This window comes from Cheilinus undulatus, linkage group 13, assembly GCF_018320785.1.
Source record: "Cheilinus undulatus linkage group 13, ASM1832078v1, whole genome shotgun sequence".
Classification (NCBI taxonomy): Eukaryota; Metazoa; Chordata; class Actinopteri; order Labriformes; family Labridae; genus Cheilinus; species Cheilinus undulatus.
In genome coordinates this window covers 6,543,237-6,568,057 of record NC_054877.1, presented here as the reverse complement: position 1 = coordinate 6,568,057, position 24,821 = coordinate 6,543,237, and the positions used below count along the sequence as shown (strand labels likewise).

Genomic DNA, 24,821 nt, shown 5'->3' with positions numbered 1-24,821 from the left:
AAAATCTAATTGTGATGATTTTGACTCATTTTATAAATTGGATATGAGCTGCTGTATTGAAGGGAATGTTATTTTTATATAATTTCCATATTAAGAAAAAAATTGAAGAAAATAGATTTTTTTGTACACTAGTCTAAAAAATATGCCACTAGAATAGTTGCATGATATGTAATAAATAACTTGCAACAAAAAAATTAAACTGGTATTTTGACAAAAAATTTCAGGTTAAAGAAATATTGCACCTCCTGCAATTTGAAACTTGCAGCTGACCATATTGTGATTGAATCTAGTTTGTGATCAATTGCCTAGCCCTGCTCTTATCTCATTCTGCTGCCTTTGGCCCTTTTTTGCACTTTTTACTAATTTTTTGCCAGTTTCAAGCATTTTCTGGTCCCTTTACAGTAACTCAGTTCTCTTCCATTAAGGTTATCTCAGTTTTGTCTGCTTTATTTTCTGTCATCCTGAAGCTTGTTCACATAATGGCTTAGCTATGAAGTCTGACATTACTTTCCTAATCACTGAGTTCAATCTGCACATCCACACTGTTAACATTACCAATCTCTTGTAAGAAAATGGGTTCATATATTTTAAAGGGCTGTATTTTCCTACAGCATAAACAATAATTTGTGTTGCTGTGATAGGAGTGGTTAGTATTCCGATCAAACATAAATACCACAGCTTAACTTTACAGTGGACTATGATCTTGCTGACCTCCATTGGGTTCCCGGTTTGGTTGGGCCCCAGAAAGCTCTCCCGTTTATCCCCCTTATGGGCGGCCTTGACTGATGGAAGAGGCCATGATTGGCCATGAAAATGGAAACGTGTATAAAAGTATCTTAATACAACATAAACAATACTGATATAAGTGATATTGGCTTACCCTAAATCTCGTGAAAATTTATTGATGTAAACCTATTTGGAGCTCTGCCCTTTTCACCTTAAACAGGCTGTTTTCTCACTAAAGCAACCATCAGAATGTGGGATTAATTATTTTCTCTTGCTCTGTCATATTGTGGTATTCCTCATGTCTGCTGTGGTCAGTCACAAGTGTCAGATTTCAGACCCTCAAGCTAAAAATACCACTGTCCAAAGTTGCTGAGTTTGAGAAACACCAAGTTTAGGAAGAGCGGTCTTAACAGTCTGTTAAGTTACCAAAAATATCCAGCTCTTCATCCAAACTCTCACATTGGTAGTCAAACTGCAGCATGGGCTCATTTCCTGGAGCATGTGGCATCAAAGTGGAGGCATTCCTCTGCTACCATCCAGGAAATTTGCCTCTTCCTTTTCAATGTTTTCATTTTTTTCCTGTCTGTCTGTTCAGTCGTTTTTGGCTCTTCAGGAAAACTGTCTAACCACTTCATTGGTTAATGGAATTTTCTCCAGAAGCTTGATTTTTAATGGTTCTAATGAGTGTTTCCCTTGTTTTTAAGGTGGAGACAACAGAAGAAAGCTCAAACCTTCATGATATCTACAGAAGCTGGATGAAGTAAGTCAGAAATTTCACACAGTCCAAAAAACATCTCTAACATGGCCTTTTTTCATAAAAACTAAAAAGTAAGGCCTTTAATATGTCTGTCTTAAACCGTTTACACCATCTGAAGGATGGTCTGGATTATCAGGAATAAAACATGAAGATAAATAAGGAAAGACGCTTGAAGAGGAAAGAAAGCTGAGCAAAGGAATAACGAGTATTAGGACTTGTGTAACATTCATTGCACAGTGACGGCATCCAATAAAACACTGTACATTCGGCATGTATTATAAGTAAATTATACTATTCCAACATAGTTATGCATGCTCTTTCTAGGTAAAAAGCAAATTATTTTCCTGGGAAAATAGAAAGCTGGAATAAGATGATCCATCTCAGTTCTTTTAAATAGAAATGATTTAAAAATGTAGCTGTATATTCAGCCATAAGAGCCTCCACTCTTCCAACAAGGCTTTCCACAACACTTTGTAGTGTTTTTGTGGAAATTTTGCCCATTCATTCCATAGAGCTTTTATGTGGTCAGGCACTAATGATGGATGAGAACGCCTGGCTCCGTTCCAGTTCATCCCAAAGGTGCTCGATGGGGTTGAGGTCAGGGCTCTGTGCAGGCCAGTTAAGTTCTTCCACACTGAACTCATCAACCATGTCTTTATAGTCCTTTCTTTGTGCAGTGTTGACACAACACAACAGCCATTGCCACAAAGTTGGAGGCATTGTCCAAAATGTCTTGGTAGGCTGAAGCATTAAGATTGTCCTTCAGTAGATAAGGGGCCTTACCCAAACTCTGAAAAACAGCGCCATACCATTATCCCTCCTCCACCAAACTACACAGTTGACTCAATGCAGTCAGGCAGGTATTGTTATCCTGGCATCCATCAAATCCAGACTTAACTATCTGGATGCCAAACTCCAAAATGGTCACTCCAAAGGACACATGTGCTTTACACCACTCCATCCAGTACTTGGCATCAGACTTGGGGATGTGAGGCTTGCATCAGTGGTAATTTTGTCAGCTAATATTGTCAGGTAATATTACAACAAAAATTTCATCAACAACCTTTTTGCCTTGAGATAGACCAGACTAAGACAAGCTATAAATGATCTGTAATTACTTAAACTCTGACTAAAAGTAAGCTTAATCTTCGTCAGGGAGGCCAATACAAGACTAGAATGCAGTTAAGTTTGCGTCAGATAATCCAAATCTATGACGTTTTTCCACCGTGGGTTCATCCATCCAAGCACAATTGATCTGTAGCTATTCTGCCTCTCAGCTGTAGAAAGCAGAGACCCTGGCTGTGGCAGAGTGCATAGAACACACTAGTATGACTTAGCACTAGGTTTAGGCTAAGAGAATAAATTCTTTCACTAAAAATAAAACTAAAAAGTAAGTGTTCACTGTGGACTAAAACTGGACTAACAGTGTCGAGTTTTCATCAACTAAAACTGGACTACAACTTTAAAGGGTACAAATTACTAAAATGTGACTAAAACCAAAGAAAGTTTTGATATTAAGGTTTGACTAAAATTGAAAATAGCTGCCAAAATTAACGCTGGATTACATGCAGCTGCTTGGTAACAAGGTTGATACCTGTTTTGATGCCATAATGGCAAAAATAGAAGTCCTAGGTACAAGGAATGAGCAATTAATCGAAAATTAGATTAAATCACAATATTGTCTGCTGCAGTTTTCAAATCACAGAAGGTGCAATATTTCTTTGACCGGAAATTTGTGTCAAAATAACTGTTTTAAACTTTTTTTTTGCTGCAGAGATGCTATGCATGACATATCAAGCAAACGTTCAAGTGCCAGTGTTTTAAGAATAGTCTATAAAAAATCCTACCTCCACTTTTGTACTGTTTTCTTATTAAATATGGGAATGACAAAACCCCTTCAATGCATTTATATCCAATTTGTAATACAAGTACAAATCATCAGAATTAAATATTTTTAAAGAATTTTTCAGCCCTTGTTTAGGAATAAAAGAGTCAAGGAATGATCGCATATCAAATCGCAATCACAATATTGGATAAAAAATTGCAATTAGATTATTTTCCAAAATTGTTCAGCCCTACTAGGATAAATTTCTTGTCTTTAAATCACCAAACTATGCAGGTAAACTCCTGCTCACCATCAAAGTGACACAAATACATAGCAGTGTTTTAGTACACTCAAACATCATCAACATATTTGTGTAATTCAGACATTGCTTTCTTTTCTCTCCAGCAGCATTTGAATTGAGAATATTACAAAACCTCTGCAGATGTTAAAAGATTTTGCACTTTTCAGTTCAGTCGACTGTTAGAATAATAGAGATGACATCACTTTAAAAGAAAAATGTTGCTGCTGCGTTGACCAAATACAAACAGCTTAGATGTCAGTGAACAGGATGTTACTATAGGTGTGTGTATCTGTGTGTGCCCTTCTGAATGACTCCTTGGCCTTCTGCCAGTTGCATACTGGGCTTTACTTCAAATCCCCTTCACCCTGAAAAGGATTAAAAGCACAGCAGATAAATGAATGAACGAACAAAAAAGGCCTCAGCTCCTGCTACAGCTTCCTAGTCGCAAATCTAACGCTAAAAATACACCGATAAAATAAAGGCAGTGGCACTGAAACCTCCAAACTAAATACAGAACAAAAAAAATATTTTCAGCAGCTGTTTTTGGAAAAGACTCATTTTGATTTCATAATGATGTTGGGAAAATGACTCATAAACACCGAAAATGGCTCAGGCCTCAAACCTTACGCTTAAAAGTAAACTTTATACTGAAGCCACACGTTTGTTTCAAGTTTGTCCAGATTTGTTTTCAAGTTGAGCAAATTCCTCCTCCTGCTCATCAGTCACATACCAACACATTCCCCTGTCAGGATGATTTCTCTGCTTGAAAACATTTTCGACGGTAGACATCTGTAATTGTTGGCTGTTCCACAGAAGATTTGATCCACTGTCATGTTTTCCTGAGAAAATCTCCTTAAATGCTTCTAAATTGCTTTCACTTGGCATTTTTTGCTATTTATGAAATGTAACCACTGTGAAAGTGACTAGAAAAAAAGACATTTACAGGGGCTGAAGCTCATGTTTAAGATGCATAATTTTCATTTAATTAAATCAGGATCAGGGCAAAAACACTTGAAACATCCTAATGGAACTTTTCATGTCAATGATCTATTCCTGCTCTATTCTTATCACCTTTACTGCATAACACCTTTAACTCCACATGGTAGTATACTCTACAGGTCTACATAGCCCTGAACCATATGAAAAAAGCCAGCACACTCCTCAAAAATGTACTCAAGCATAACAACAACTCTAATTGCAACCATGTAATGGGTCTGCTGGTTAGCACTGTTTATTGTTAGCCTTTGAGTTGTTTACAGGCATTTTTGATCTGCTCCACAGTGAGATAAACAGCTGCAGACCGCAATACGACATGTCAACTCTAGTTGACATGTATTTTCTCATCTATATGTCTCTCACTGGCCGATCAAGTGCAAATACGTCACCCTCAGCCGATTCTGAAAATTGAACATGGGTTTTCCAGAGCTGTCAAAATAAAGTTAGAGTTTAAATGTCTTCTTACAACTTAGAGAAAACGACTTTTTGAGTTTTTTTATATATTAAATAACTTGAACACACCACAGAATGAACACAATTAGATAATAAATGATTTAAAAAAATGAAAATGATATGTTTTATGTTTTTACCTTGCCTTCCTCCTTAAAAACATACATAAACACTTTAAGATCATACTAATGACAGCAGCCTGGGGATATGATTTGAATGAAAGACTCTTATAGTGGGATTCTGCTTTTATTACATCCTCTTGCAGTTATTTTATCCACAGGTAAGCCTCAGCCTCTTACAGGAATTGATTTTATGATAACTTATAAACGTTTTTCACTCACTTATTCAACAAGGTTAACAACATTAGTTCGTTCATGCTTGTTGTCAGACGGACCCGCACTCACAGATGGACACACAAACTATCTCCATCATACACAAACACACACGCACACACACACCAAGCTGCTCCCCTCGCCCTGTGACTGCAGCTCACGCTTTTCCTTCCACTCTCCTGTTGAAGTTTTAGCGGACATTTAGAACACAAAGTGAGGCAAATATCATTGATTACATGAACGCCTGACAGTCCTTCGCTGTTGTTTTTATCCAGTCTCGTATCGTAAACGAAACCGAAGTTCTGCCAGAGTATCTCATCCCCATCAAGAGATATGGTTGATGATGAATATATATATTTACTCAGTATTTCCGCTAATCATCAGATTATAATTAGGGAAGTACTAATCTAAGTGAAGTAAAGTTTATCAGCCTGCACGGGACGTAAACAGCTCCGTGCCACGCCAAGTGACGCCATAATTGCGCAACACAACAAATCGATACATAAATTCCTAGCCAACATTTTTCATTATTGATTTTTATCGAATTTTTTTGGATTCTTTGTTGCAGCCTTATTATTTACTTCTTTTGCTTTAGCTAACCAGTTTAAAGATCACTTTGTGGTTTTAGATCTGTCTGAAAAAAATTGGGGTGCATTTCAAAAAGAGATCACCATACCCCCTGTCTTTCTTTATTTAGTTCAATTTTACCCCATTTAAACCTTTATTTCATTTTTAATGTGACAAAATCCCACAATACAGCTCTCAACTTTTATAATCTGTTGTATAAACTGTTAAAGCGACGAAAACATTCACAGAAATTCCATCAGTATTGAACCAAATAGAAATCAGGTTTATATACAAACTACTTTACAGACTACTTTATTTAATCTGTGATAAATGTCAGTGGACTTCAGTTATTTTGGTCTTTTCCCTTTAAAGCGGTGTTAAATGAAAACCGTGGTACTATTAAGACAGCTATAAAACATGATACCTGTCACCTTAGATATTATTGTACTGTCTGGTTGATTTGCTGATACGAAGGTCTACGTTTTCCTTAAAGATGAGAGGAAGGAGAATGTAGTATGGTTTAGCTTATACTTGTCAATAACTGAATGCTTGTTGTAGCTACTTAAATTGTCCAGCTTCATCTTGTGTCTTTATTAACCTACCGTTTCGACTCCAAACAATTCTATAAAGTTATTTCATCAGCCGAGGATCTGTACTGACTATGGTTATTAAAATGTCAGCACTTAACAGCCGGTTTGTTTTACTGTCTACTGATTTCTGTCACCACTATTTTTGGGTGTACCATACCAAACCTTACTCAGTCAAACTGGACCACCTGGTCGAAACACAGCTTATTTATCAGCTTCAACTCCAATATGTCACACTCAGTTTCTATTGCCTTGGCTTCCTGTTTACAAATAAGCAGGATAAAAATTTCAGAGTTAAGTTACGGTGGATTATTGCAGATTAACACAGACACACCACATGCATAAGTATGTAGTGCTCACAGCAGTGTAGCTACAGTGCAGATTTAGTGCAGTAATGTAAAATAGGCTTAAATGTCCTCACAATTAGGTGCAATTGAAATTGTGGGTGTATTTTGTAGGTTGTGCTCTCTGGCTCAGCATGCCAAGCAGGAGGAAGATGACTCCATGACTTTGAAGAACAACAAAATCAAACCAGAACCGGCCACCAGTGAAGAAGAAGAGGGAGCAGAACCCAAAGTCTCAGACATGCCTGAGCAGAACCATGTGGATTCTAAACCTCCATCAGGTCAGCCTCATAGCACAGCTTTTATTTTTTTTTTTAAATACATTTGGATGATTCAAACCTTTAGCACATGTTTACAATATCAGGGTTAGGTTTCTTTATTGGCATGAGTTTTATACTGGTATTTGTACTTGTGCTTCTGCGTCAGAGTCAGTGATGGAGGCTGAGACTGCCTCAGAGTCGATGCAGCAACCGGAGGATGAAACCAAAACAAACTGTGACAGTCATGAAGACCAAGAACAGGAGGAGGAAACACAGACAGCGCAAGAGGTGAGCAGATAGCATCACATTTTTACATTAGCAATGCACTTTGAGCATTTTAATATCAAAATTGGCTGAAAATTTCAGGAGGGCTGCCTAAGTTGTACAGTAGTATAAGGCTATAAGGGAGGTAAACTTTTTAAGGTCTCCAGTTGAAATCTCCAAACAGCTGAAAGCAAGAAAAGAAGTTCTGAGTGGTACTGCCCACTCTCTCTATATCTTTCTGCCTTGAAGCTGCAGCTGTTTCTTTTTTAAATCTGATCAGCCTTCATGCTTCTTTATTGTTCTTACGATTCCAAGTGTTGCTCCCGTCGCCTTTTGGTCAACAAAGTGCAGCTGTTGACCATCGTTGCCAGGAGAGGAGACTGGCGCTCTCTCTGACGTATCACAGGACAATGAAGAACAAAGAACAGGCGGTGGCTGCATCTGCAGAAGTCAAACAAACTAACTTTGTATATGTAGATCTTAAAAGAAATAGATGTTTCATTTAATGAGATGCCAAAAAGGCATTTTCCTCGTTTCCCAACAGTATAAGGGCACACTAGATTGTTTTTACATTCATAAATCTACTTTAAGGGCACATTTCCCTCACAGAAGACCTTCTCTTGTAAAACAATTAAATGTCTTGTGGAAGGTCTGGATAAGTTTAGAAGAATAAAAGGATCAAATTTGATCTTTTTTCCTACTAGAACTTGAAATCTGGAATTTCTAATAAGAAATTGATCATAGCAGCAGGGTTTTCATGGAGCAGGCTGCCAGCAGAGCAGGATTGTTTACCACATTGTGAGAGAGTGCAGGCAAGAGGGAATACAACTTAGTCTGGAAATTTAACCCTGGAAGAGTATTAATTTTGAAAGCAAAAAACTGTGCAGGAGTGACTAATCTAGCTGCAAAGATGGAGTTAATTCATGCAGACCATGTCTGATCATTTTAGACTTCATATTTTTGAATTAAGATGTCTTTGCTGGAATTTAGTACCTTGTAAAAGTGAAGTGTATCAGATATAGTTCATACAGCTGTTAGATGTATTTTATTGTGCCAAAATCATATTTAGCTGTCTCTGCCTGCTGAAGGGAAGTTTTTCCTTCCGCTCATAGAAAGTGCTTTTCGCTGTATTTGCCAGAGCCTTATTGTTCCAAAAGCCAAGTTCTCAGCACCGTGTTAATAGCCGTGATATCTACACTCTGTTATTTTTTTGCCTTCACTATAAATCCTGCAGAAAGATAGAGGGAGGATGAGGTGATACCCCCCACGCCATCTTTGGATGTAGTAACAGAGACATAACAGAGACGAATGTAAGATCCATGCAGCTAGTTTGTGTGTGGAGCTCCCACTTTGCTGTGCTCTCTCACCATCCCACAAAGCTGAAACTCATCTTGAATTGACAGACAAGGACACATGATAACATGCCGTTAGAGTATTAGTAGAAAAAATGTCTCAAGATGATGGAGCTTCAATACAGCACTGCTGCAAAAATGCATTGTAAAACACCTTAGATACATAAGCTGACTCCTGCTTTCCTTGGTAGTATGTGTGGGGTCTTTTTAAATAGCTCTGAAAGCTTAATATGTTTCCTTATTCACCAAGAAAACAGAAAAATGCAAAGGAAACCTTTCCTGGCATTATCAGCAGCTGTTGACCTGAAAACTGTACAAGTCAAGACATTATCAGAAGTGGATTACTCACAGGTGGATTACATGGTATCAGACATTGGAACGGACACGGTTATAGCCTCGTTGGATGAGTGATTCAGTGGAGGATGGGGCACAGACCTATCCTCTGGATATGCACCAGTGCAGGAAAGGAATCGAGATCCAGATTTGTCCTTGTGGTTTGCAGAAGGTACCATCAGTCAAAGGCCTTAGAACGCATCGGGGCGGATGAAGTGTTTGGCGAAAGGAGTGCAGGGTCACCGCATTGATCAGTACTTCCTGAGAAGTCAGTCGAGTCAGTCGGCTGAAGTCCAGCGGCAGGTAGAAAACCACAGTCCGCAGGATGTCAGTAACTCTGGCACTGCAGAGGAGGGGGATAGCCTGGGCAGAAGGGATGTGGATGACACTGAGGACAGCCTGCCAATCAGAGGGAGAACCTTTGAGCATAAAGCCAAAGTGAAATGGCCTAAGGCAAGTGAGAGGAAAGAGTGGGAAACAGTTAATAGGGACCCTGCAATGTTGTTAGAAGGCATCAAGGGAAAGGTGGTGAACAAGCTAGAGAAGATAGGAGATATATACATATGGTGTAGAAAGGTTTGGAGTGCAGGACAGAAACAGGGTTGAGAGGGTGCAGACAGAGAGAGATAGATAAGTTAGTAAAGGAGAGGAGACAGTTAAGGAAACAGAGGAGGAAGGCTACAGAAGAGGAGAGAGAGGGAATTAATGTTTTACAGGAGGAGCTAAGAAAAAGGCTGGTGACACTTAGAAGGGCAGAACAACTACGGAGGAAAAGGAAGCAGAAGGAGCGGGCTAGGACAGCATTTTATAGGGATCCTTTTAAGTTTGTTAAAGGGTTGTTCGTTCAGAAAAAGGGAGGGCAACTTAGAGCATCAAAGCAGGAGGTAGAGGATTATTTAAAAAGAACACATTCAGCTCCAGGACAGAATAGGGAGTTGGGCCTCCCACCCGACATGCCACCACTAGGGGAGATGGAGTTTAGTATGGATGTTAAACCACCAAGGTGGAAGGAAGTGCAGGATGTAGTTAGGTGTGCAAAGGCTTCTTCGAGCCCCAGGGCCAAACGGAGTCCCCTACAGGGTTTACAAAAACATGCCTGACGTCCTTGGGTTTCTGTGGCGGTTATTGAGGTTAGTCTGGGAGAAACAGTCTATCCTAAAAGCCTGGTGTAGAGCAGTGGGGATCCTGATTCCTAAGGAGAAGGAATCCTCTGATCTGAGCCAGTTTCATACCATCTCACTCCTGAATGTGGAGGGGAAGATTTTCTTCAGTATAATGGCAAAGAGGTTATCCAGTTATTTAGAAGTAAATAGACTAATAGACACAGCGGTGCAGAAAGCAGGGATTCCAAGTTTTGCAGGGTGCATAGAGCACACCAGTATGATCTGGCATCAGATCTAGGCAGCTAAGGCAGAGAAAAGGGAGTTACACGTAGTATTTTTAGATCTAGCAAATGCATTTGGGTTAGTACCTCATAGTCTGATCTGGAGGGAATTTGATTTCTTTAGAGTGCCAGAGATAGTGGTAAACTTAGTGAAGATGTATTTTAGAGATGTTAGGATGTGTATTAGTACTGCAAGCTCTACGACAGGCTGGCAGAGACTAGAGGTAGGTATTATGGCAGGTTGCACAATTTCCACTCTAGCCTTCACAATGGCAATGGAAGTCATTGTTAGAGCTTCGAAGTGGGTGGTAGGAGGAGAGAGATGGCAGGATGGGATGCGCTTCCCACCAATCAGGGCTTACATGGATGATATGACGCTGGTCACCACGACAGTGCCATGCACGAGAAGGCTACTGGAGAGGCTAAATAAGAATCTCAAGTGGGCTAGCATGAAGATCAAGCCTAGTAAGTCCAGGAGCATCTCAGTATCCAGAGGGAAGATTGTTGACAGGAAGTTTTTTGTAGATAAGGAAGAAATACCATCGACCAGGGAGAAGCCAGTAAAAAGCTTAGGGAGGTGGTATAATGAAGACCTGAATGACAGTGAACAGGTGGAGCAGTTTAGGAAAGATGTAGTAGAGGGATTAGGGAGGATTGATAAATCAGGGCTCCCAGGGAGGTTGAAGTTATGGTGCTTGCAGTTTGGGTTATTTCCTAGACTGATGTGGCCCATGTCAGTTTATGAGATCCCAATATCGAAGGTAGAGAAGCTGGAGAGAGTAATTAACTCATATGTAAGGAAGTGGTTGGGCGTTCCTCGGTGCCTTAGCAGTGTGGCACTGTATTGCAAAGGGATACTCCAACTCCCGATCACTAGCTTAACAGAAGAGTTCAAGTGCTCAAAGGTTAGAACAGAGTTGCTATTAGCAGGGAGTAAAGATAGAATAGTTAGCAGTGTAGTTCCAAATCCAACTAGGGGAAGGAAATGGAACCCAAGACAGGCAGTAGAGGAGGCAGAGGCAGCTCTTAGGCATGCTGAGATTGTAGGCAATGTCCAGATAGGTCAGGGAGGCCTGAGGCTTGGCTCAAGTAGACCAGCATGGAACAAAGCAGGTCCTAAAGATAGAAGGAGACTGGTAGTGGAACAGGTACGTAGACAGGAGGAAGTAATAAAGTGTACTAAGGCTGTGTCTCAGGCTAAGCAGGGACAGTGGATGAACTGGGAGAGTGTAGAGAAGATGAAGCTGAGTTGGAGAGACCTATGGAGTATGGAAGATAGGCAGATCAAATTCCTGCTAGGGTCTACCTATGATGTCCTACCATCACCCCAGAACCTAAAGTGCTGGCTGGATGGGGACCCATCATGTCCTTTGTGCTCCGAGACAGCAACCTTGAGGCACATTTTGACAGGATGTAAGATCAGTCTGTCACAAGGTAGATATACGTGGAGGCATGACAGGGTTTTGAAAAGTCTAGCAGCAGGAATTGAAAACAGAAGGCGACAGGTGAATGCAGGACATAATCAGGGAACGAGGACGGTTCAGTTTGTCAGAGAAGGAGAGATGGTTAAAGGAGGCGGGTTTTTAGGTAAGCACCAGTTAGGCCAGTTAAAGGATGCTAAGGACTGGGAGATGCAGGTAGATTTAGGAGGGAAACTTGTTGTGCCACAGGAGATAGTTTGCACCAATCTTAGGCCTGACATAGTGCTGTGGTCTGCCAGTCAGCGTGTAGTTTATTTTATAGAGCTGACAGTTCCGTGGGAGGATTCTGTAGAGGAAGCCAGGGGTGTGTGTTAACCCACGACAGGGTACCACACCCTTAGCTCTGCCTCCCCCACCTTATTGCGAAGCTTGCCCCCCCCCCCCCCGAATCTGTCTCATTTTCCCCCCTTCCCCTCTTTTATACTCTTAGTTATTGGTAATAATTGTTGCACTGTAATCATGAGTGAGCAGATCGTAATGGATTAGGGATTTCTTCACTGAGCGCTGATCCTTTTTATAGGGCACAAGTATCTTGTGTTTCATTCAAAGTCCTGCCCCATCTTGATTTTGATTGGTCTGCTCTCTGGGATTGTTTTTGTCAATAAATGTCCAGTTTTGACAAAAATTAAGCTGTGGCTTATTTGAGCTTGTTGCTCCACTAACAGGCCTTGTATAGAAGCATTCACACAACAAGTAACCCCTTCCCCCTTAACTTGCTAGTCATGTTGAAGCAGGTCAGCAGATGAGTGAAGACATCTTTCCCAACATGAAAAGCTTATTGGGTTGTTTTTATTCTTTATGTCATACAGAAACATGGCGCAGTTGTAGTATATAGACACAATGCTAAAGCTACATCTGAGGTAGTTAGAGCAGTGGAGGCAGCCATTACCGACGGCTTTCACTACAAGCAAACCCAACTCTGTATGGTAAGGCTCTGAAAGTGGGATCACTCACTCACTCACTCAGTCAGTCAGACACAGACAGAGCCATCTGTAGGGCTGAACTCAAGAGTCAGCCAAAAAGCAAAACTGTTACCAAATGAAGATCTGTTTTGAAGCCAAACTTCCAGCTCTACTTAGCTGAGCCAAATGATCTGGGTGTCCTGTCACTACAGAAGACCAAGCTTGTCCAGGCTTTTTTTAAATTCCTGCCTTCTGCAGTTTCCTTTTTAGACACTTTTAAACATCTTTACCAGAATATTTCACTACTTTTCCAGACACAAATGTAGATTAAGAATTAAGAATGTCTATATATTTGCACTTTGAGTGCTTAGCAGTGTCATAAACAGCCATAAACATGGTCTTTTTGGAAGCATTTTTCTATGCAGAAATTTTTCAAGCATAAGTGAACCCCCAGCTCAGAGCTATCTTCCACCCACTTCAGACTTTTGAAAAATATACATAAAATGGGCTGTTTGGTTCTGAAAGGAGGGAGGGGAAAAGAGTGGGGTTTTCCAGATGAGGCAGGTGTGACAGTGACGTCCTCTTGCTAGAAAGTGACACAGAGTCCCACAGCACTGCTGCCTCAGAGCGATCTTTTGAGGTGGAGGATTGTTCCCGTCCAGAGTCCCCTGAAGCAGGCTGTAGTGTGGTGGTGAACTGTAGTGGTCCTGAGCACTACCTGTTTTGGCTGTTTGCTCCAGCATCAGCGTTACTATAGCCGGAGCTCTCGGTGCCGAGGCAGTGCAGGTGCAGGGGAGGATGGAGTGGTCTCTGAATGTGAAGTTGGTTAGAAGCGGTAACATTCTACCTTTTATATAGAGTTTGTGGCGTCACTTAAGCCACGCCTTTTCAGGAAAGATTTTCCAAAGCAGATGTCTGTTTAAGTTAGATAAAAGCCATAAAATACAGATTTTTATCAGTTTGGTGCAAACGTTAGTGTGTTCACTACCTCTTTAATTGCACCCCAGGCCTTGACAGCATATCAAAGTCTGTCTAATAGGAGACTTAAGTAACTCTTCTTTTATTCAGCAGTTAGGTATGCCCAATTCAGTTTCCCCTTTTTAACCTTTTATTCTATGAGAGCACTTCTAAGGACAATTGTTGCACATAATCTTTATCAACACTTTGACACTTGAATGGGATAACCGTTCACAGTTTGTTTATCTATAACGTATCTGTCCCTAACATATAAACCATACATAAATGAATAAGTACTGTATATTAGATGTCCGCATTGGACTGATTGGACACAAGGAACACAGTTGTGACTGATAACTGTTCATGCCATATTGTTTGCTGATAGTAGGGCTGTTTTCAGTTGATAAGATGTGAAACCGATGCATCTGTGCATCCCTAACAAGAACAACATTTGCTAAAATAATACCCAATCTTCTGTGTAGGAGTATAGTTTCGTTTGGAGAGTGAAATTGATGGGCTTGGGTGTTTTTCAGTACGTCAGAGCGAGCAGCACATTTCTGTGACTTAATTAGGAGAACAGACCAATAGGGCCAAAAGGGTGCACGTGTAATCCAAATTAAACCACAAACAGAGGAAGAGCGTGTAAGATCTCATGACTGAGATGAGTGAGATCTGATTTGGCAGCAGCAGGAAATCACCACCCCAACAAGAAAACACGCTTTTGCTCTCACCGCCGCACATAACTGTTGTCCAGCCACTGTAATAATGTGGAGATGGATGGACAGTAGCTGCTGTGTTTTGATTTGCCCTTTGAAATTCACAGACACGTTTCACGTCTGCCTGTCCTGTATCTGTGCGTTGTTATTTCAGGAGTTTGTGTCTGAGGTTGCGTGTGTATTTCATGCATTTTTGTGTGCATTTGTGAGTGGGTATCCAGTTTCCCCGTCCTCTTCTCTGCTCTCTCTGTTGGCCCGCTGATGCTGCAGATAAAGCTGTTTGGACAGAAACTGTCTCTGTGACAGGATGATAATCTCCTGAGACAAATTGCGTGATAGTGTCTGTGTCTGTCGGCGTGTCTTTGTGGCTCTTTGTGGTTCTGTCTCCGAACTCTGATTACTTTTCTTTGTGTCTGACAGCAGAAGAGTTGCAGTTTTACTGATTTCTCTTTCTGCTCAAACAACCACAGCACTTCTCTTCTGTGCTGATATCCTTCTTTTAATGGAACAAAGATGTTTCCATTCAACTGAATTAAAAACAGACGCAGTTTTTGTTTGACACTCTTTTGTTCTCCTACCTCCGGCTGATCAAATTGGACCTGGCCTGCATACGGAGCGCACTGTAAATCAAATCTGCCTAACACATTGGACTCTCTGTATAAAGAGGTTCATTCTTGATTTGTAGTTTGACAATGTTCTGTTGGGAATTGTTTATTTGATCCCAAAAGGATTGAGTTTCCAAAGATTGATACTGGTGGTTGTACTTCTCTGTGCTGCAGAGATCCATAACTGTCCAAAAAATTATTAGAAAGCATTAGTGAGAGAAACTGTATTGGATGAATTCATCCTTTAGAAATAGGAAACTAAGGACTCTCCGGTTAACTATATAACACTCCAGCTGGCACAAAAAGCCACTGAGATTAGTTTAATACTAAAGTTGGCTTGAGAACAATGTAAATCAAGGAACTCGTGCTTGTTTGCTCCTTTAGATGCATCCTTTTCCCTTCTGTTGATACAGGGTTTCCATATGGCTTACTTCTAATTGCAACCATGCATGCAAATCTGGCTTGGCTTTTCACCTTGAGGCATTTTTGCTGCCACAGTTGTGGAATTTCTTTAGTTTACATTTTTATCAATATTGGACAAAGAGTGTGGTATTTTAGCCATAATCAAATGCTAAATTTGGCCACTCAGTAATGCTGACCAGGATACTTGTGTATTTGTTGATTAATGCCATGGACACAAATCATCACAGTTGCTTCACAAAGAAAGAGGAAAGCAGACTATTAACCCCACTGCTGAAAACCTATAATAATTCATCATATTTACAGAGAATATGGTTGATCTTATATGGGTGGTTATACCAGGCAGGAGAGAATAACTCAGAATAACTTGTTTGACCATGTTTCATCCAGTCTTTTATAGCATATGGGCAACAATCTGACCATACTGTGATAAGTTAAATAGTGCAGTTTCCTTTGTCAGTTAATAGTAATAGCTTATGTAGGACATTACGTCCCATTAGCGTTAGCATCAGAGGTTAAAATCTGTGCTTTCACAGCATTGCAGGACTGGGGGAAGGATTCTTGCCCCCTATGGATCTGCCCTCAACTGCTGTGGCTCTGTAGGTTAAATGAGTTGTCATGGGTTTGATCCCCACATTAACATGTTGAAGTGTTCTTGGGAAAGATTTACCCTCAGAGTGCTCCCACTGCCGCATGGGGGGCATGTGAATGTTTATGGATTCATATGGATGACATTAGCTAATACCAATTCCCAATCTCCATAGCAACCTTTCCCATATGTGTGTGAAAGTGGGGTAAATAGATGGGAATAGGTAACCTGCAGTTTAAAAGCACTTAAAGTATTCAGGTTCTTGTGTCCAAAAAATTTCCCCATCAGGACAATAAATCATATCTGATAGTTTTGATTGGTACAGTATTCTATTATATTGTACCATATCACATGTACAGTATTGAATTGTGTCTTACCATGTGTTGTATCATACTGTAATTAGTCTTTTAGTTTGATACTGTATTACCAATTGCATTCTATCATAGTGAATGCATATTGCATGGCATTGCATCATATCTAGTGTATTGCATTGGTTGTACTGTATCACATCGCACTGCATTGTATCTTTTGTATTGCATCACTTAATGTCAGCACATTGTATTATATCTGTTGTATCACTTCGCATTGTATCGCACCGAATCACATCATATCTATTGCATTGAATTGCATTGTGCCATAGTGCATCTAATCGTATTGTAACTATTGCATCGAAATATATCGCATCAAAACTTTTTTGAATGCATCACATCATATTGCAACGCAACTACTGTATTACATTGCATACATTGCATCATTTTGGACCGTAGCCATTGTATTGCATCATATCGTATTGCATTGCAATGCATCACATCAATCAGAATCAGAATCTCTTTATTGTCCTGGGAAGGGAAATTAGTTTTGCAGCAGGTGCACAAAAAAGACAAGGTACACAATGACAACATCAGCAGTGAGAATAAGATCCAATTTAAAGCCCAAAAGTCAGACATTAATAAAAAACAATACAATATGAGAAACACGAAATCACTAACAAACGTTCAATCCAGAGCTCATACCAAAAATGTAAAATTACTACCAAGTAATGCAAAAAGTTCAATGTATGGATGTGCAAATGAACAATAATAGTGCAAGAAGAACAGGAGCAACCTAAGGGCTAATTGCCATTAAGTAAATAAATTGCACAGGGGATAAATGAGACCGGAAGTCGTTTAGTCCTCCTCATAGGAGGCAAAAGCTCAAACTCACTCTGAAGTGGATGATTAGGACATCCAGTGTATCACATCATATCACATTGTATCTTTTGTATCACATCACATCATATCGTATTGTATTGCATTGCATCACATCTAGTGTAAGGTATCATATCACATTGTTTCTTTTGCATTGCATCACAACACATCACAATGTATCGTATCAGTTATATTGCATTGCATCACATCGTATTACATCAAATCACATTGTATCTGTTGTATTGAATCGCATTGTGTCATATTGCATCTAATTGTATTCTATCTATTCCATGGAATGGTATTGCATCAAAACTTTTGTACCATATTGTATCGTATTACAATGCATGATAATGCAACTACTGTATAGCATTGCATTGCATACATTGCATCATATCAATTGTATTGCATTATATTGTATCTTCCCCACTTATTAACCCTCTTTAAAGAAAACCTTAAATGTGTTATCAGCTTTTAAACATTTATTGAATGGGAAGTAAGTTTGGCAAAAGAGAATGACTGACATATTATTGGCATTGCTCTTTTGAGTCAAAAATTGAACTTGAAAGTTGACCGAAAGTAAAACTGATAATACTGTCAGCGTTTTCTTTTGAAATCTTCTTGATGGGGGCAGCAAAAGTGCTGAATGGTCTTAAATTTCACTTTCAGGCTGATACCCTGCGGTCTGTGGCCCATGGTAAAGGGAAATCTGTAGTTGGTATACATCATTATGGCGTTCTAATTGCCTACTTGTCCGTACTCTACAGCTGGCTCCTGTTGAAGAGTCTGCTGAGGTGTCTAACAAGGCAGAAAACTCCAACCCAGAGGAAGTGGATGAACCCAGCTGGCAGGTCGACCCTAGACGTGCTGCCTCAGATCACGCTGAGGATCAGCTCACAGCTCCTGCAGCAGCCGGTTTAGACAGCGAGACCCGTGAGGAGGAGAAAGAGGATGGCGATGAGCCAAAACAGGTTAGTGACCTGAGGCTGATCCCCACGTATGTGGCTGTTGGAGCCTTCCTCCAACAAACAATAAAACCTTCAACTATTTCTTTAAAGTGCTGCCAATGTTTTCAGATCTTTTGGCAGACTATATTTCTACCACAGATTTGTCCAAGTTGTTGACCTTTTTGTCCCTAACTTTCCTTTTTCCTCCAGTTTTTAAATGGAGCTGCAATGATTTAATGCTGTTGAATTTACACTGCACATTTGGATTTGTTCTGTCTTTAATTCCTGCATTTAAGCCACAAAAGCCTCCTTTTAAATCAACCTGTACTGCATGTTCTTACACTTCTCCACCAGCGTGAGCAGAAATGTTAATCAGTTTCAACCACAACTCATAAAACACAAGAGCTGGTTGCTTCTGGCACGGCTACTTTTTTCCTCAGCGCTCCCTCGGCACATCTGAAACCTATTTCTCTGAGCATTTTGACTGGCCGGTGTGCATTGTTTGTGCTTTTAGCTTCCATTAAGTAACAATGCAAGCTTTTCTTCCTCACCAAATCAAGAAGAAATTGAAAGCATGTGGAGGTTTAGGATTAAATGTCACTGGGGCTGTTGTTGGCAAGAACAAAATGGTAAATTGTGTGTTGAAAATGTGAAACAGAAACATTAACTAAATGTAAAACCTGCAGTCATGTGCCTTAGGAAAGGTGCCAATATGAACTGAAGTCTATGATAACTGAAAAATAAGATTAATTGTTTGTCCAGTGAGGTCAGCAGAGGTGACAGTCAGAGAGCAGGAGAACGTTAGTGGCAGCAACAGGGGAAGGACATTAGGAACGCAAGCAGGGAACGAATTAGATGGACATGACACATGAGGTTTGCAAGAAGTGCTACATGAAGATAAAATACTGCGAAAATACTACAAAAATTAGGGCAAGGCTAATGTTAAATCAGCTAGAGTCAGGGTCCAAAACTAACACTCACCACACACCAATTATGGATAGATTTTGTCTCTGGCTGGTAAATTTTTATAACCACTCGCCACTCTGGTGAGTTATATTTTTACCAGCAAAAAATTCATTTTTCTGTTACTGGAGAACGATGCTTTTATCGGCTGGTTTCCTGGCAGATTAATGTGTATTTCAGGCCGAGACGATCTTTGGTCACGTAAGTGCGTCAGTCATGACGTCATTAACAGCGTGCCGAGGTGGATAGCTGATTGTTACTGTACCCATACCTCTTTGCAGTGTTGCTACCTTAGCGACTTTGTCGCTATATTTAGCGAGTATTCAGACCCCTCTAGCGACTCTGTTTCAAAAAAGCAACTAGCTACAAATCTAGTGACTTTTTCTAGTGTTTTCTAGTGTAATTCAATTTGTCTTGGACAATGTGGCTAAACTTGACTGTGAAAAGCCTGTTTCACCATATTGATTGCTGCTCCATCTGTCTTCTCACGTAGCCTTATTTTCCAACATTTGGATGTGATAATATTTTTTACACACTTTAGATGATGTGACAAACTAAAATTACTCTTTGATCTCTACAGTTAAAAGAAAAACAGCAGGGAGGAGAAGCTTTGTCTCTCCTTTTTCTGTGTCATCCTGCTTTAAGTGATCTTTCCTCTCTTTCATCAGGAGGCAAAGGAAACTTCAAACGCCCCTGATGAAATGGGTGAGCAGACAGCTGTCAGTCAAACAGACACGACGACTTCCTCCTTTAAGGCAGAGGAAGAGGGCGGCAGCATGGCAGAGGTGAAGCACTGGTTCATGTTTTTATTTTAATCTTTAAAATAGGGATGCACGATACTGGATTTTTGCCGATACCTTTTGACCGATACTGATACGATATTTAATTACATTTTTTCCACTGTAAAAAACACCAACTATCCTGAACTACAAATATTTAAAAAAATATTGGTAGTCTATTTTTTTTAGAAATTGACAAAACATTTGATTTTCATCAGAAATGAAGGATGTATTGGTTTTTTTTTTCAAATACAGCAGTACACTAATGAAGAACTTACAGTAATGTCTTTGTGTTACATGTGCATTAGGCCACATGTTACATGTATTTTTAACAGTACAGCCAAAGTCATCTGCATCTTTGAGGGCAATAAAAAGCAGCAAAATAACCGGCTGACACTGAGCTCCACAGTACAAAAAAAGAAATAGCTTATGCATTTAGATTGATTCTCCTTATTACTCAGCCAGTTTGCAGGATGGCTCCCTGAGATACTCCTGACAAAGTGCTTTAAATAACAACAACAACAAAAGGACAGATTATTAAATGCAAAAAATCTAGCTACTAGGGGTGTAACGGTACAGAAAAATTTCGGTTCAGTACGTACCTCGGTTTTGAAGTCACGGTTCAGCTCGTTTTCGGTACGGTGATTGAAGCGGATAAATAAAATTTAATTTTAATTCTTTAATTAAACTGTGTTAAAATAAATAGGCTGAATAAATTGCATTTAAATTATAAATAACGCTGTGACCTCCCTCTAAAAGTTCTTCAATGATTAAAAATATTGATAAATAAATAAATTTTTGAATAACTAGGTTACTTTCACTGATATATGGACATATTTATACCCATTCTTTAAACACTGAAATTTCCCAGCTAACTTGAACGCATCATCACACAACCGTAAGTTAGCTTGTTAAGTATGGAAGTTAGCATCTTTTTTTGCCGATTTCAACAGAGACTTCAGCACTGGACTACTTTTTTAACCAATGGGACCTTCTACAAAGTTTGGAAGAACTTTTCACAGCCCATCTTGGAGGATAAAGAGGTTAAAGCCATTTGAAATCTGAGGTGTAATAACACCTCAAACTTCTTCTACACAGCTGACATGTTGAGTTTGTTGTTGGCGCATATCCGGCGTCATCATGTGCACTTAATGATGGCGCCGCATTATTGGCCCTACAGATCGGCATAAATTTTATTATCGGCCGATACCGATAATTAAGTTTTTAAGTTATTATCGGCTGATATGATATACTGCTGGTAATATTGTACATCCCTACCTTAGAGGACAGATCCCATGCATCATTTTAGGTCTACAGAGCCTTGCAGTTTTTAAATGAGATTGTATTTCTATCAAAGCAAGAATGGATCTTCAAATCTGACTACAAGCAGGTTAGTTAAATGTCTCAGGCTTCTGTTTTCTATCATATGAAGAAATAGTAAACCCAGAACTTGCAGCTTTTAGTTGTTTACTAGAAAGGATCAAATCTTGATCGTGAAATCAACAAAGAATTTAATTCAAGCCAGCAACAAATCAAACAAAATACAGTGAGAAAGGGAGCCTACAGGCTAGAGAACTGATGAGAGGAGCTCTTCATGTCTGGTTTTGGAGACTTGATGTTGACCTGTTGCTTCCTACTGCAGAAACCCAGCCAGAGCGAGCCCACCACTTCAGATCCAACAGCTCAGGAGACCAATGAGGAGCCAGCAGAGTGCGAAGCCCCGCCTCCTGCAGGTATAAACAGCCAATAGGCCGTGTGGTAACAAGGTTGTTCTTTACATGTTATGCATGGCATCTTCTCCGTCTGTTCCTCACTGCAACGACAAGAATCACAAGCTGTTGTGAAGAAGCTGCTCAGAGGCTCTGAGAGACTTTTCTTTCTTTAAAGCTCCTGATGAAAGTGGTTTCCACAGGCATAATCATGGTGAGTTTTTAAAATGGTTAGTCAGCACAGGTGTTAAAAAAGGTCTAGGTTGTGAATTTGGGAGAGAAGTAATAAGAAGTAAAGTGAATATTTAATGGCTTAGAAAATATTTAATCATCAGTCAACCTCAGTTTGTTGCTCGTTTTGAACATTTTTTTGTCATTTTAATGTTATAAATAAAGTAAAATGATTGCAGAAGTTCCTAAAGCAAAACATTATTTCATCAGGTTTCTTGTTTTGATGATCTGAACTGTATTTATAACATTATTTTACAAGACAGATGTTCATTAAGTGCTTTAACAACACAGAAAGGCAGCTACCCAAGAAAATAACAAACATCAGCAGTTGAATCATAAAAAGCCAAATTAAAACAATAAGACAATAACAGAACACAAACACTGAAGATAAACACGAATAACTGCAAATGAAAGAATGAAAAAATCAACAGCCATTTAGAACAACAGAGAAGCAGTTAAAGAAGATAATTAAAGCAATGAAAATGAAGAAAACATCAGAAGTATAAAACAACTTTACGTAAGAGGGAATAAAAACAAAGATGCAAACAGGAATAAAAGAAAGGCAATAGCACAATAAAGCATGGGAAGAATAAAGCATCAGAAGAGGATTATGATTTAATAAATAAATTAAGAGTATGAAGCTTTTATCTGTTTTAAGTCCCTCTAAATTTCCTTGTGCTGTAGAGACATTTTCCTTCTTTTGCCTTAAATGAAGAAAAGCAAACTAAAAATAAAAGATTCAATCTACCAAATTAAAAAAGCTTGAGCTCTGAACATCTTTACCTGTGCAGACTTCTCTGATTGGCTGTCTCTAAGCCAGTCATGCTTTGCCACATCATTTTAAATGGACAGCAGTAGAGCTCCGCCCACTTCTTCATCAAGTGTGGCAGTACTCAAAGCAAGGAAGAGGAGTAAGGCACTCTTAATATTCTTCTTAATCTTAAACTATAAAACAGAGCTTAAACTGTAATTACATCAAATATGATTTACTTTATTTGCTCATTTTTATTTTTTTAAATCTCAGAGGATTAAAATATTTACTCTCTGAATCTAAGGACAGCTTTAAAAAACTTTGCACCTTTTGAGCAGGCAGTGCAGAAGAAATCATGCATAGCTGCTTGGATTTATTCTAAGTTTTGATATTTAAATTTCTTACAGTTCATCATTTTCTAAATGCTTACTTTTGATTGTGTGCACAAAGCTCGAAAGACTTTAAACAACTTGTTTCCTAAACACTAGTGTCCCAAGAGGCTAATCTTGGGGGGCCTTGGTAATTTGCACAACAAAAGATAATGTATCAAGCTTTACAGATGCTATTCAGCATGGATATGGTGGTGTTCCTTAAGATTTTGGCTTGATATTAGGTGTGTCTTAGGCATAAACACTTTGAAAACTGCTGTTCTAGTCCAAAGAGAAGCATCATTCAAAATGTTCAGGGCTCACAGTCTTGAGTGTGTGGTACTCTTTGCATCCACCCATATCTGATAGTACAGTTTACCAGTATTTAAGGCCAATATATGATTTATTCTGCAGATATGTACAGATGATATATGCAGATATTTGCAGAAACTTTTATATCTGCCAATTCTCTTGGCTTTTTGAGCTAATACCTTCTAATACTGATATCATGCCAATAATATAGGCATAATATATAATAATACAATAATATTATACAATAATACAATAATATAGGCTCCCTAGTTACATCTGGTACATTGGTTGATTGATCTTGCAACAGATGTTAGGAAATTGATTTGATTTATCATAAATGAGAAGCACAAAACATGAATGTCATGCAGCATCAGAAAGGCAGCTTCCAGTAGCGTTTCCTATTTGACTATGCAGCAGACCACATAACTACATCAATGATAAAAATGTCTGTCATAGAAGCTTCACCATAACTGTCTTTGTAACAAGACATCTCCATCTCCACATCTGTTAAAATGGCTAAAATTGACAATTTCTCTGGTTTTGAAAACTGCTGGAAATATCTGAGCTAATGTAAGTACTAGGGCTGGGTGCTTCCCCCAGCCTTACGATACACAATACAATATGTATCGCAATGCACGTTGATTTTGGGTCCTAGAAGTGACATAATAAACATAACCACCACCAAATTCACTAAAGCAGCTGCTCTTTACTGTAGAGGATAACAGGAGAGGTATAGTTTAAAGGTTTTTACATTTTAAAACAGTTATATTCAGATCCTCGGAGATCCAAGTAAATTAAAATAGTCTATCTATAATTGCTTAGCTATTCATAAGTTCAAATACAGTAGTATTTAACCTTTTAAACTTAAAGGTTTTTTCTGTTGCTTTTCTTATACTTTATAAAATATACGGGGATATGGGCTCCCATTTCCACCAAAAAAAAACAAAACAACAACAACAACAACAAAAAAAACAGTTAAAGTAAGGTAATTCTTGAAAAAAAAATCCTAAGTCATAATTACGAGATACAAAGTCATAATTTCAACTTTTTATCTTATAATTATTACTAGTAATATTATATTATATTGATTATTTAATTATCATTTATAGTTAGATATAATTTTAATTAAATTGATTAGAATTAGAATTATGATTTAGGATTTTTTTGTTTTTTTCAAGAATTGCCTTACTTTCACACGTTTTCTTTTTTATTTGGCGGAAAAAGGCTTTCATAGGTTTTACTTTGATTTGCTAGAATTATTTTTGTTAATTTCTGCATGAAACGGCACAGCTGTTTCTTAATGAACGCATGAGTTGATTAAACGGCATTACTAACGCCGCCTCCAGCAGCTGCCTGAAGCTGTTATCATTGCTGCTTTAGGATCATGTCTTTACAAATAAAGCACAAAGTGCTGCTCATGACGTCTTGA

General features: G+C 39.0%; 1 protein-coding gene across 1 annotated transcript in view; it reads left to right on the top strand.

Annotated features, from left to right (window-relative positions):
- Positions 1–24,821, top strand: part of LOC121520607 (cilia- and flagella-associated protein 251-like) — a 41,621-nt gene that overhangs the window by 2,240 nt on the left and 14,560 nt on the right. Inside the window, exons 2-7 of the mRNA XM_041804148.1 lie at positions 1,431–1,486; positions 7,000–7,166; positions 7,312–7,433; positions 18,100–18,303; positions 19,911–20,027; positions 21,664–21,754. Coding sequence (XP_041660082.1) covers positions 1,431–1,486; positions 7,000–7,166; positions 7,312–7,433; positions 18,100–18,303; positions 19,911–20,027; positions 21,664–21,754 — 757 coding nt within the window. The remainder of the gene's footprint in view (positions 1–1,430; positions 1,487–6,999; positions 7,167–7,311; positions 7,434–18,099; positions 18,304–19,910; positions 20,028–21,663; positions 21,755–24,821) is intronic.